This window comes from Protobothrops mucrosquamatus, unplaced genomic scaffold (assembly GCF_001527695.2).
Source record: "Protobothrops mucrosquamatus isolate PMUCROS unplaced genomic scaffold, P.Mucros_1.0 scaffold984, whole genome shotgun sequence".
Classification (NCBI taxonomy): domain Eukaryota; kingdom Metazoa; phylum Chordata; class Lepidosauria; order Squamata; family Viperidae; genus Protobothrops; species Protobothrops mucrosquamatus.
Genome location: NW_015387224.1, coordinates 431,751 through 443,986, shown reverse-complemented (window position 1 = coordinate 443,986; position 12,236 = coordinate 431,751). Strand labels below are relative to the sequence as shown.

General features: G+C 35.9%; 1 protein-coding gene across 2 annotated transcripts in view; it reads right to left on the bottom strand.

Moving 5' to 3' along the window:
• Positions 1–2,879: 2,879 nt before the first annotated feature.
• Positions 2,880–12,236, bottom strand: part of WBP1L (WW domain binding protein 1 like) — a 35,986-nt gene continuing 26,629 nt past the window's right edge. For both annotated transcript variants that reach the window (XM_015819775.1, XM_015819776.1), the window contains exons 2-4: positions 8,459–8,561; positions 6,411–6,572; positions 2,880–5,108 (exon numbers count right to left, since the gene is read on the bottom strand). In XM_015819775.1, coding sequence (XP_015675261.1) covers positions 4,363–5,108; positions 6,411–6,572; positions 8,459–8,561 — 1,011 coding nt within the window. In that variant the 3' untranslated portion in view covers positions 2,880–4,362. The remainder of the gene's footprint in view (positions 5,109–6,410; positions 6,573–8,458; positions 8,562–12,236) is intronic.

The window sequence follows — 12,236 nt, the reverse complement described above, 5'->3', positions numbered from 1 at the left end:
CTGCTTTGCTTACTTACCCTTAGATATGTACACTAAGCATAAATTGCCCTGAGCATATACAGAGGAATTTGGCACCTTTCGGATGAGCTTAGATTTCCTTCACGTGGGCTTTCCAGAAGTAACAGCCACTTGTACTGTCATCACAAATCATTCGCAGAACATATTGCGTTCTATATTATTTCTCTGTGATTTTAAGGCCCCTCTATGATTCAAGTGCAGTACAAATGTGCTGTGAAGATCAAAATGATCTAACTTGATGCAGACGCGATAAAAGCACAAATAAGGCAATCAACATTAAGTGTACACTTGCTGTACATTTGGGGGGAAAAGCTTTAGCAATGTCTTAACTGAAAATAGATAAGAACTTGGCATTAGTAACCAATTGCTACATTAACTTAGTAACAGAGTTGATGTTTCATACTAAGCCAAACTGTCATTCATTTGGGCTTGTGTTAGCAAGTGTGAAATCAACCTCCATAGTTAATAAATTAGGCCACCAGTAAGGTTTCAAGGGACTATGGTAAAAATAGACAAGGTATGTGAACTTTGTCATGGTGGCAATGAAAAAGATAAATTTTGCATGAGGTATTCTTGAGCATGAAAAATAAATTTATATTGCATTTTTGTATAAAGCTACAGTGCAATCACATTTGAAATACTGATACTGTAATGTAAGAGCTATCTCAAAGCAAAAATCCATTTGAAAATGTTTCAACTACTTCCAACTACTTAGAGTGATAATTATTGGACACAGAATTTATAAAAAATATGCATAGTAAAAAGAATATGAGTTTTCTTCAACCAATGGGCAAGAGTACTGAATTAGACATCCTAAAGCATGTTGCACAATGTATAATGTATGAAACTTCTGATTACTGATAGAAATTAAAAGTTGTAGATCAACATTCACTGGATCTCTTCAAACCTTTTCAACCGGATGGTATTTGCTATTCCTAAAATACCAGATTGTTATTGGTATTTTAACTCTTAACTCCTAACCTAATACTTAGTTTTCAGAGGAAAGTAGGTAAATTACATTATATTTGGAAAAATGAGGCTAAATAATCAGTTTTGGTAAAACAACAGCAGACATTTTCTTTAAACTGTGGTTGTGTAGTTTGGTGTTAATGTGCAATTAACACAATAGAACATTTTGTCTCGTACGTACAGAACATGACAGGAAATGTTCAGTATGAGTTAGTTATATTTTGTTGCTAGGGATACTGTTTGAGAGGTAAAATGTGATTTGGGTTTGTCTATTATTACCACATTTTGGATAGAAACCTACAGGAATGACAATATAACTAAAGTGATAAGGAATGCATATACTCCTCTTGGTGTGTCTCCAAGACATTATGTCAAGACATTAGAAATGTGTATTTCTTATGTTCAGGAAGATGGCAAAAACAATTAAAATATAAGCAATTTTTTCAATTCCTGGAGTTGTTTTTCATTTCTAGGGTTAAAAAAACATCCTATAAATATTGCCAGCACTAATGTACATCATGATTTTATAAAAGAAGATTGTTGGATTTGTCTTTACTGCTGTATCAAAATGATACTTTTTGTACCAGCAGTAAAGACAATGAAATTCAACAATCTTCTTTTATAAAATCATATTTTGGTACCAATTTAGGAAGGCTGTTAGATACAGTGCATAAATTAAGTCTATTAAGGCCCATTGGTCATGACTGCTATATGGAACTTCCATTGTTGTAAATACTATTCAGTTGAAACCATGAAAAGCTGTTCTTTCAAAACCAGTTTGTAGACAGACTCAAAACATGTTCTATGAAAAAAGGATGTTGGATTATCAAACTTTTCTCTGATTTAGAAATAGTCCTACAAAATGATTTCTGAGGTTTCGTTTTTGGAAGAAAAATATTAAAGCAATAAAATAGCAAAATATTATGCAATCTGTTCTTTCTGACTAATACAACTACGGATGTGTAGTATAAAATTACTTATTATGGATTACTTATTAGTTTTGTAAATAATACATTAAAATTTACCCATACAGCATATAATGGGGAAGAAAAGTGTGTAGGACCCAGAAGATCATATGGTATGGTGAATATTTTTCTTTTATTTATGATCCAGGTATATTTAAGATGTAGGGTATAATAATTATGGTCTATTAGGAAACAGAATCAAGTCTCACAAAGTACCAGAGTGCCTTATTATCTTATAGATTAGTTTGTGTTTCTCTTCAGTAGTGCTTTCTTGAATTATTGGGCCAAGTGGTATATGCATAAAATGGCTGGATATGGCTCTAAAGTGCATAATAGCACAGGTATGCACCAAAAGACCAGCATGTACAACAGCTCTGATGCAAATGAAATTCTACCCATCCCAATTGTCCATTTCCATTCACTAGCTATATATAAATCATGATAGCTAGTGATGTTTTGATTTTTCCAGATCTGAAATTAAACTCAATCTCACCAATTTCATGTAATGCAATTCAAATCATAAAGTTAGAGTGGGATTTTGATCACTGATGAACAAATATTAAAACAAATAACATCAGGTTTCTTTTCTATTTCTACATAATTCATAAATGGAAAATATTCTTCCAAAAGTAAGACATTTGATATCTACTTATTTGTCACTGTTTTTCCATGGTAGTAAGCAAGATGGGAAGAATAGTCTAGTGAAAAAGGGCAGCTCTTGCTTCTATAGTATTGCTATTTTCACTGTATAGCTGTATATAAACAGATACCTGCTACTGACAGTGTACCTATTAAGCATAAAGTTGTATCTACATTACTCTGTATTAAGTTATGTTCACAATTCCATGATCAAATGTAAACAAACAAAACATTTTTCACTGTGATATTTCTGCTCTATTTTCCCCAAAGAAAATGAAACACAAGGAATTATCAGAAAAAAGGCATTATATTTGGGTTTACACCATATTTCAAACCGATTTTGGTTTCAAACAATCAAATTTGAAAGTCTATTTTATAACAATAAATGACCCAGACAACCGTAATTCAAGAAAAAGGAAAGGGGAAAATAAAAAGAGATGTCCATCACACTTAATATAGAAACCAAGGGTTGGTCTCTTCCACAGGAACACTCCGAGGAATGTTAGTTTCAGTTGTTTTGAGTTTCTTTCCCTTCCCTTTGGTGTTGTTACTAACAAAAAGTCCATTGTTTGGTTAAAGCAAAGCAACAGTCTTTTTTTTTCTGCAGTCTTACAGCAGCAAATTTCATCTTACCAGTAGGAAACACACATGCGCGCGCACACACACAAACAAACTCACAGACATTGTACAGTAGCCTGTGCCGCTTTCAAGAAAGCAAAACACAGACACTCAGTTCTTTTAAGTGGTCACTTGTTAGAATCATACTAACTTTTAGACTAAGGAAAGAAAATACTGCACAGGTCTTCCACATTAATGTTGCAAATTATCCATTTGCAATGCATTGATTTCCCCATTTGTTCAAAAAGCATCGCTGAAATCTGAAGGCACCTGAAGACAGCCCTGATCTTTTGTGTTTTGGTTTTGTCATTTTAACTAGTGTGCTGGTCTGAAATTGCAAAACCCCTGTCCTTTTGCACTGCAGCATACTAGTTGCAAGTTATATAAAGACCAAGTACTGGAAAAGGAGAACTTCTTCAAGGAGTCTCAACTTATAGCTACACATTTGCCTTAAAAATAAAACAAAGGGCAATGTTTGAAGGCCCCTTTTGCATAAATGCTGTGGTTTTGGCTAACATTTTTTTGGGGGGAAGAAACTGGTCCTTTACCAGCTTCAAGAAGAAAACATGTATTACAGACTGCTGTGATCTAAATGCATCAGAGATGCATTCTATTGACCAAAAGAAAAAACCGTAAGAACCCGCTCTTTTGGGTATTGTTTTCAACTTCTCCATAGTACTACCTAAACGTATTGCCAGGGCTATCAAATGCCACAAGCTTTTGGGAAGACACCTGAAAAGAGAGGTGAGGGAAATACACTAATAAGTGGGAGGAGGTGGCAGGAGAGGGATGTTAAACACTAGTAGTCCTTGTTCTCACACGTTTGAAGTTTCTGATCAGAAAATAAAGCAGATCCTGAAAACCTTTAAGGTGACATCCAACCAAATAAACATCACCAAAATCAGCAATAGGAAGTTTTTTTTTTCTCCTCTTCTCTCTATATAAATGATCACACTTTAAATCAAGTCCCTAACCAATCGGAGAACAGAAGCGGCAATTTTAGCACAAAAAGAAGAAAAGAAAAGCCTAAACATGTCTGCCCCCTCCTCAACAGATTTTATGTTATTCCCATAGTTACATCTGAAGAAAAAGATGAACCAATTTGGTTTTGGTTATATTTATAATTTTGCAGATCTTCCCTTCTGATGTTGTTTTAGCTGGGAGACGTATTGGCATAAGAGTTTGGAGAGTCCTGCTCATTTATGGTGTTCAGGAGCACACACACAGGTTGTCTGGAGAGGTGGTGGTGGTTGTGTTCTCCATGCTGTTCATCTGAAGCACTGAAAAGCCCTTCTTCCTCATCTCCATGGGGTGGATGGCCACTGCAACTATCACAGAAGTCCATGGATCCATCATCATCAATGAACCCATCTAACTCCTTGAGATCATTATCATGGTGGTCCTGGTTACAGATACAGATTTCAATGCCTGAATCTCCAGTGAACCTTCGGTGCCTGCCTGGTGTCTTGTCTTTAGCATCTGAAAAAGCGCTGTTGGGATCTAAGCTTTCTGAGTTGTAATCCTTAAGCAATTCTTCCTTGCACTCTGACTCCTTGTCAGAAGTAGATACATGGTCAGCCGCATCTTCTAATTCCACTCTGCTGTTGGAATGCCTTGGCTCACCACATGCTGCTTTGGTAGTTGATTGCTCAACTGGCGGACTGGAGGATTCAGAATGCCCGATGCTTGGGGAGGCAGCGCTGTCCATATTTCCATTATTGCTTCCTGCTCCTGACAGAGTGCCTGCCTGAGCTGGCTGTAGGTTTCTTGTATCTGGTGTTGTACTGCCATTGCCAGATGGAATGCATTGCTGATGTAAGGCACTATATGGTGGGGGAGGGGTTGGAGGTCGATTCACCACTTCCTCATAGGGAGGTAGTAAATAATTTGGCAAAAATCCTAAATGGGGAGGCAGGGAGGACAAGTTACTTCCATATTTCTATATAGATGAAATCTAAATCACATTAAGACTCATTTTGTTCTATATAAGTACTTTTCTAGTGATTTTACTTTTTACAAAATCTGAATTTCTTACTTCATTTAGGAAGCAGCAATTGTTTATGCAATAACATGCAGGCAATATTCAAACCCAGAAATTTATGTAAGCAATTTATGTGGCCTTTGATACAAATGTTGCTAAATTAGTTATCTGACCCATGACTAAACAACATTCTGGAGAAGGAAATATATAACTATCTTACCATCCATTATAAAACTAGAGATCCATTTAACTAGTATTTCTCAGAAATACATTTGACACGTAAATACTTTCCCTTTACTTACTTTTTCTTTCTATATTTCCTTTGCTTATCCCTTACCAAATTTAACACTGGTGTCCTGCAGATATTTTGGATTACAGTTCTTATAATCTGCGATATTATTTAGGATTTATAGGAATTCACTAAGGAACATTGGGAATTCTCAAGTTGCCTGCTCTTGATTTACTAAATATATCTACATTTTTTGGTAGAACACAGACAGAAAAATGGCATCAGTCATTATTACAAATACTAATAACAAGAGATCTTAGATATCAAGATCCTTTTGCATTCTAGTGATATGTTACAACTCCTTTTTATTATAGCTCTATGACACTGATGTTGTATCAGTCACAGAGGAAAAAATATGAAAAATAAAAACAGCTCAGCTTTTATTACTAGTTCTGCTTTTGTTCAGACTAACCAGCACCTCTTGTTCCTTTTTTGCAGCAGAATCTGAAAAATAACTCAAAAAGGAATATACCGCTACCATGCTTGATACAAATTTAGTTCATGGTTTTATCTTTCTGTTTCAGTCAGTCACCTATACAACTTAAATTTTGCCCATGTCAATAAAGGTTAGCTTCAACTAGATCAGTGTTTCTCAACCTTGACAATTTTAAGGCATGTGGACTTCAACTCCCAGAATTCCACAGCCAGCATTGCTGGCTGTGGAATTCTGGGAGTTGAAGTCCACATGCCTTAAAATTGTCAAGGTTGAGAAACACTGAACTAGATCAAGTTGCTAGAAAGGATAGAGCACAGCCCCTCAGGAAAGTATAAACCTGCACTCTGTCCTCATCAACCAACCTTTCTGTACCATTCCTGCCACTTTTTTTTTCGGGGGGGAGGGGAATCCCTATTGTATTCATGTCCCCTCTCAATATAGCAATATTTTGGTCTTGATCTTTGAAGATAGCTACTCCTTGCATGCAGTACATACGGAAATAAAATGGCAGGGTGGAGTAGTTATGAGCTTCGCGATAGGCAATCAAGTTAATTTCATGTTGCCTTTGTTGTGCCTGAAGTCTGTGTTTGGCGCGTCGGTGGTGGCAAACACAACAGCAACTCAAAATGATGATGATCGTCCATACCAGCCAGAACCCTGTGGAGAAAGAAAAAGGAGGAAGGGATAGTAAATTTTATTCAGAGCAGTTCTTCTTCAGAAAAAAAACTTTATCTATAACTACTGCATATGTGTGTAACCGTTTTCAGAGAGTCTGCATCTGTCAATACACCAACTGTCAGGAGACATAAATAGAAGCAACATGCAGAGTTACCGGGTATTTTTACATATTTATTCCAGTCAACTGTAAATAAGAGTCATCACAAAGACTAAAAATGAAGATTTGAATGAAAGTGGCCGGTGGGAAGTCACCAGTTGATATCATGGAAGTCAAGTGAGAACTATTGCTTCTGACAGAAAAGGGAGAATATTTTAAGGCTGACTTCATACCAGGTAAGATGAAAAACAATTAAGTATGAATGGGAGAGAAAGATGAAATAACCAAGACATTAAATATACGGTTATTATAAAAAACATTGTTTCTTTGTTAAGAAATAACAAGTATGTCAAGTATCCTTAAGGTAGTAAAATGCTCATGATAAACAGCCAAAATTACCAGCAATTTTGTTTTCCGTTTGTAGAATTACAAGATGGAAATACCATTAAAAAAATCCCAATGTTTAGCAGAGAGAAGGGAGGGAGGGAATGGAGAATATCATAGAAGTGTTATACCTAATGTTGAAAAAGAAAGCTAGCTGTGTGACTTTGGGCCAGGCTTTCTCTCTCAGCCCAACTCACCTCACAGGATTGAGAAAGGAGTATTAGGTATGTTTGCTGCCTTGAGTTATTTTAAAAAAATTATAAGGGCGGGATATAAATATAAATGTATGTGTGTGTGTGTGTGCGTGCGCGCGCATAGGTTTGTTTTTTTCCTTCTTATATAATGCCTGAACTTGAGACCTCAGTACAGCTAGATTCTGAACAAAGGAAAGCACTTTAAATTTTCAAAAAATATAATTTAGGATAAGTTATGTAATCTTAAGAAAAACAAGAACTATAATCAAATTGGTATATGCTACCATCTCTGGTAGTAATGCTCATTTAGTTACCCATTTAGGGCAAAGGTTTTGAGGAATGGGAAAATTACTCAGTATTCTGTGTTAATTAACTCAACTATAATTTTTTTTTTCATTGCAACTATAACACAAAAATTAATTCAATTGTTTTCTGTTTATTGCAAGCTCTCCCATTGCAAATCACTAAAAATGTAAGTAATATCTTCTTTTGGATCAGTAGTAGCTAAAATACGGAAAATAGTATTGGCTGAAAAAATTACATAAAAGCAAAGAATCATAAGAAATCTTTAAATAAAAATCGTGCAAATTAATTTTGGTTTCCAGTGCTTTAGTTTTTTTACAAAGAATATCTTCTAGTTGAACAGCTTCATCTAAAAATATGCATTTCTGAGCAAAACCATGACATGCTTATATTCAGTATTTCTTAATAAAATATGAAAAGAAAAAGCACCCTTAATTCATTGTCTTAAGGTATCATAGAACAACTTATTTCTTAACTGAATCACTGCAGTTAATAAGTTAGCCCAGTTGTTAAGTGAATCTGGCTTCCCCATTGATTTTGCTTGTCAGAAGGTCACACAAGAGGATCACATGACCTCGGGACATTGCAATGGTCATAAATATGAACCAGTTGCCAGCTGCATCTGAATTTTGATCACATGATCATGGGGATGCTGCAAAGATCATAACTATGAAAAACGGCCCTCAGTCACTTTTTTCAGTGCCATTGTAATGCTGAATGGTCATTAAATGAACTGTTGTAAGTCGAGGACTACCTGTAGTCAGTTTTGCCAGGCTTCAGTTTCAATCTATAAAAACATTTCTTGGGGGGGGGGATAAAGATAAAATCAGATTCTAAACCCAAGAGTAGTTATGATTTGCATTATAAAATGAATTTAAAAAACCTACACCAGAGTTCATAATAGTAATTGCAGCATTGAGACTGTCCACAGCAATGGCCTGTTTCACAACTGTAACTCTGATTGTTGATTCCTATGCAGGTTTCTTTGTCCTACAATGCAAGAAAGAAATATGTTACTAACATAGCAATTTGACAAGTGGGGAGGCTCATGTGAGTCTTAATCCCACAAACGAAGGTTTGTGAGACATGTATTAACTCAAGTTTTAAATACCTGTCAATATTCTGGATATAGATTATGGACTTCTTCTATACGTTATGGGTAGTTTGTAGCTATCTGAAAAGCACACAAAGTTAAATAACCCTTGGAAATGAAATGAAAACCTTAAGTTTCCTTGATATCAAATTTAAAAAAATGCTATGTTTTTAGTTGCATTAAAATCAAATATTTTCTATAAGTATCCACCTGGTCTCATTGCTCGTTCTCCCCCCTCTCTCCTTTGTGGATCTGTATGTGCAGCAGAAATGGGCAGAAACGAACTACCAGAATTATACTCTCTAAAGTACAGAAAGTGAACAAAAATTTGGAATGTTCCTTTAATAAAACATTGAAATTTCTGCAAGGAAAAAATCAGTTTTCCCCTGTACAGGTAGTCCTCGACTTACAATAGTTCATTTAGTGACTGTTTAAAGTTACAATGGCTGTACAATGACACTGAAAAAAGTGACTGAGGACGGCTTTTCACTTAGGACCATTGAAGCATTCCCATGGTCACATGATCAAAATTCAGCCACTTGGCAACTCACTCATATTTATGCCAGTTGCAGTGTCCTGGGGTCATGTGATCCCCTTTTGCGACCTTCTGCTGACAAGTAGTCAATGGAGAAGCCAGATTTACTTAACAACCATGTTACTAATTTGACAACTACAATGATTCACTTAACAACTATGGCAAGAAAGGTGGTAAAATGCTGCAAGACTCACTTAACAAATGTCTGACTTAGCAACAGAAATTTTGGACTGAACTGTGATTGTAAGTCGAGGATTACTTGTAGTTTTGTCTAGAAAAAGTCTATATATAGTTCATTTGCTACTGATTTTACTCCTTCATGTTTTCATACTACACTTTATTTAGTTGAGATATCTAGGTGTGTTGGCAGGGCAACAATTAGAATTCCTTGCCAACATGATCAATGCTGACTAGGGATATTTCTCCAGTTCTTTCATTTCCAAATCTGTTTCAAGCTACTTTTAGCAAGGTTTATCCTAGGTATATTTTCAGTGGGTTTAATCTTTTTTAACAAGCTGGCAAAAGTATAAGAATTTCCTCCCCGACCACGCAGCATCAGCATAGGAAAAGGTGTAGCCTAAAGTTGGATCAGACCAGGACGTAAGCTTTATAATACAATATTCAGATGTCTTTTCAAGGTAAAATATGTTTTAAATTAATGCATTGGGGAGCACAAAAACATTCAAACATAATAGTTTTTTTTAACTTGATAGCCTTAATTTAGCTCAAATATTTACTGCCATAGAATCCTATTATGAAATAGTTCCTATCTACTTAGCAATACACAACTATAGTACCAGAAGGCACCTATCTACTTAGCAATACACAACTATAGTACCAGAAGGCACCAAGTTAAATAAATACTAAAGTCAAGGTAGTGGTTTGATGTTATATTTATAGCATAATTAAAGCACATAGTGTCTTAGATCATAAGCAAAAAGGTTTGATCTTTACAATAAAGAATGATAATGAGGAGAAAGCAAAGAGAGGAAGTGAAGTGAAGAGTAAGCGATGAGGCAAGTAATATAATTTATACAAAATGTTTCCTGGGAACTGAGAGAGTTGAAATTTAACCCATCTGGAAGGCATCAGAGGAAGCCTACTAAGGAGATATATAATTATGATTTGAACCAAGAATTTCTTGGCTTGTTGGTTAACCAATGTAAGATACCAAATAGCTTTAATTTAACTGATAATAGAAAAATAGCATTTGTGGCTATTTTTCAGAATATTGAATATGAAATACTAAATAAATTAGCATCATCATAATTAGGAAAAATTTTAAAACATAACACTGTTTTGGAAAGCATCATAGTTATTAGTCAAAAGAAAGAAGGCTTTTTCCTGTCGAAAAGAAATAAATAAAGACTAGAAAAACATGGGAGGATTAAAAAATAAAAAAAATGACATTAAGCTGGACCTCTTCAAAATTCAGAGTAAAAGTCTCACCTGGAACAAGCCCAAAAATCTTTGAGATTTTTTTTTTGATAAATCCCTTGAAATGTTATATAAACAAACATGTCAAACTAAATTTATTCCATTACATTTTAATTTCCATTAAAATCATCAAACTGATTTTAGATCATGTAAATAGAACAATTCTGTTATTCCTAAAGAGACTCATTATACATTTAAATCCAATCAGGAATCTTAGCATTAAAGAGTTCCACCAACTCATGTTACCCCAAAAGAAGTTAGCACTCATCACAAAAAGCAAGACAGCTGGTATCATTTTCAAAGTGCCAACCTCAAAGTACCAGTTTTTAAAAGGTGAGGAGAATTCTTACCCATTACACGGAATATTCTCCCTGGAATCTGTAATGAGCTCAAAAGTTCACATAAACCTTCACTGTGTGTGAATACACACTGACATTATTTCTCTTTCACAAATCACAACACGGTGCTAAGTGGGATAACCTGGTTGCCAAAAGCTTATCTCAATCTATCTTTCAGAAAACTCTCCTCTCCTATCCCAAGACAAGGCTTAGGTAAGGCTAGCTAGGGAAACCCTTTCAGTTTTGCCTTGACAAAACTTTCTTGAAACCTCCCTTCTTGAAATTAGGATTCCAAATAACCATATTTTTTTGTTCTATTTTGTTAAAGGGAGGGTTAGTGGGCTATTTTCTTCCCTGGTATACATGCTACCAGGGAAGTTCTACTGATGAAAAAAAGTTGTTGATTCCTGGATACGGTACAGTCTAACTTTTTCAGCTCAGCATTCAAACACTTGACTTTGCTGGTGTGTCACCCCAACACACACAAAAAATAATAACAATCTTTACTATAACATCTAGGAGTGCCATATGAACAACATTTGGTGGCAGCACCGAGACTGGGTATGAAGGTGAGGCCCAGGCCTTGACATCAACTCTAGCTCCACTGCAGCCCCTGAAAAAGGCTGCCTTGCACCATTTTCCAAGATGCAGGAGCCTTGGCAAATGATGAAAATGCCCCCGCAGCCTAGCATTGCCCAGGATCTGCTGCCCTCCATTTACCTCCAGGCAGTGTTCGTTTTCTGTTGACAGGCCCCTGTGGCCTACTACCCAGGCTGCTGTGGGTCGCACAAGGCCTTTGTTCTTGAAATGGCTTTGGAGAACGCTCTTCCACACACTCTGCAGAAATCATGTGAAAGCATGCTCTGTTCGTGCACGGTTTTCGGAGGTGTAGGAGGCCATGCAGGAGCATGCTCTCTCACATGATTTTCAGTGGGGCTGGTGACTGTGTGAGAGCACATATACTATGTAGATATTAGCCATCTGACATTACTGTAAAATGGCCTTCTGCCTGGCCCATGTGAAAGCTTCTGGAATGATGGCTAGTTCATTCACTATAGTAACCCTCTTGTAATAATTTATAATAAGGTAGTGCAGCTAAGAATGTGGTACATGAAACTCCAACTGCAAATACATTCACTTTAAATGATTCAGGAAGATGGCTGTCTTGGGCAGTGAACAAGGCAATCACATTATGTACTGTCCAGACCAACCTTGAATATCTGCCAATGGTATAATGACAAAGCAATTTTCAAAACTAGTTG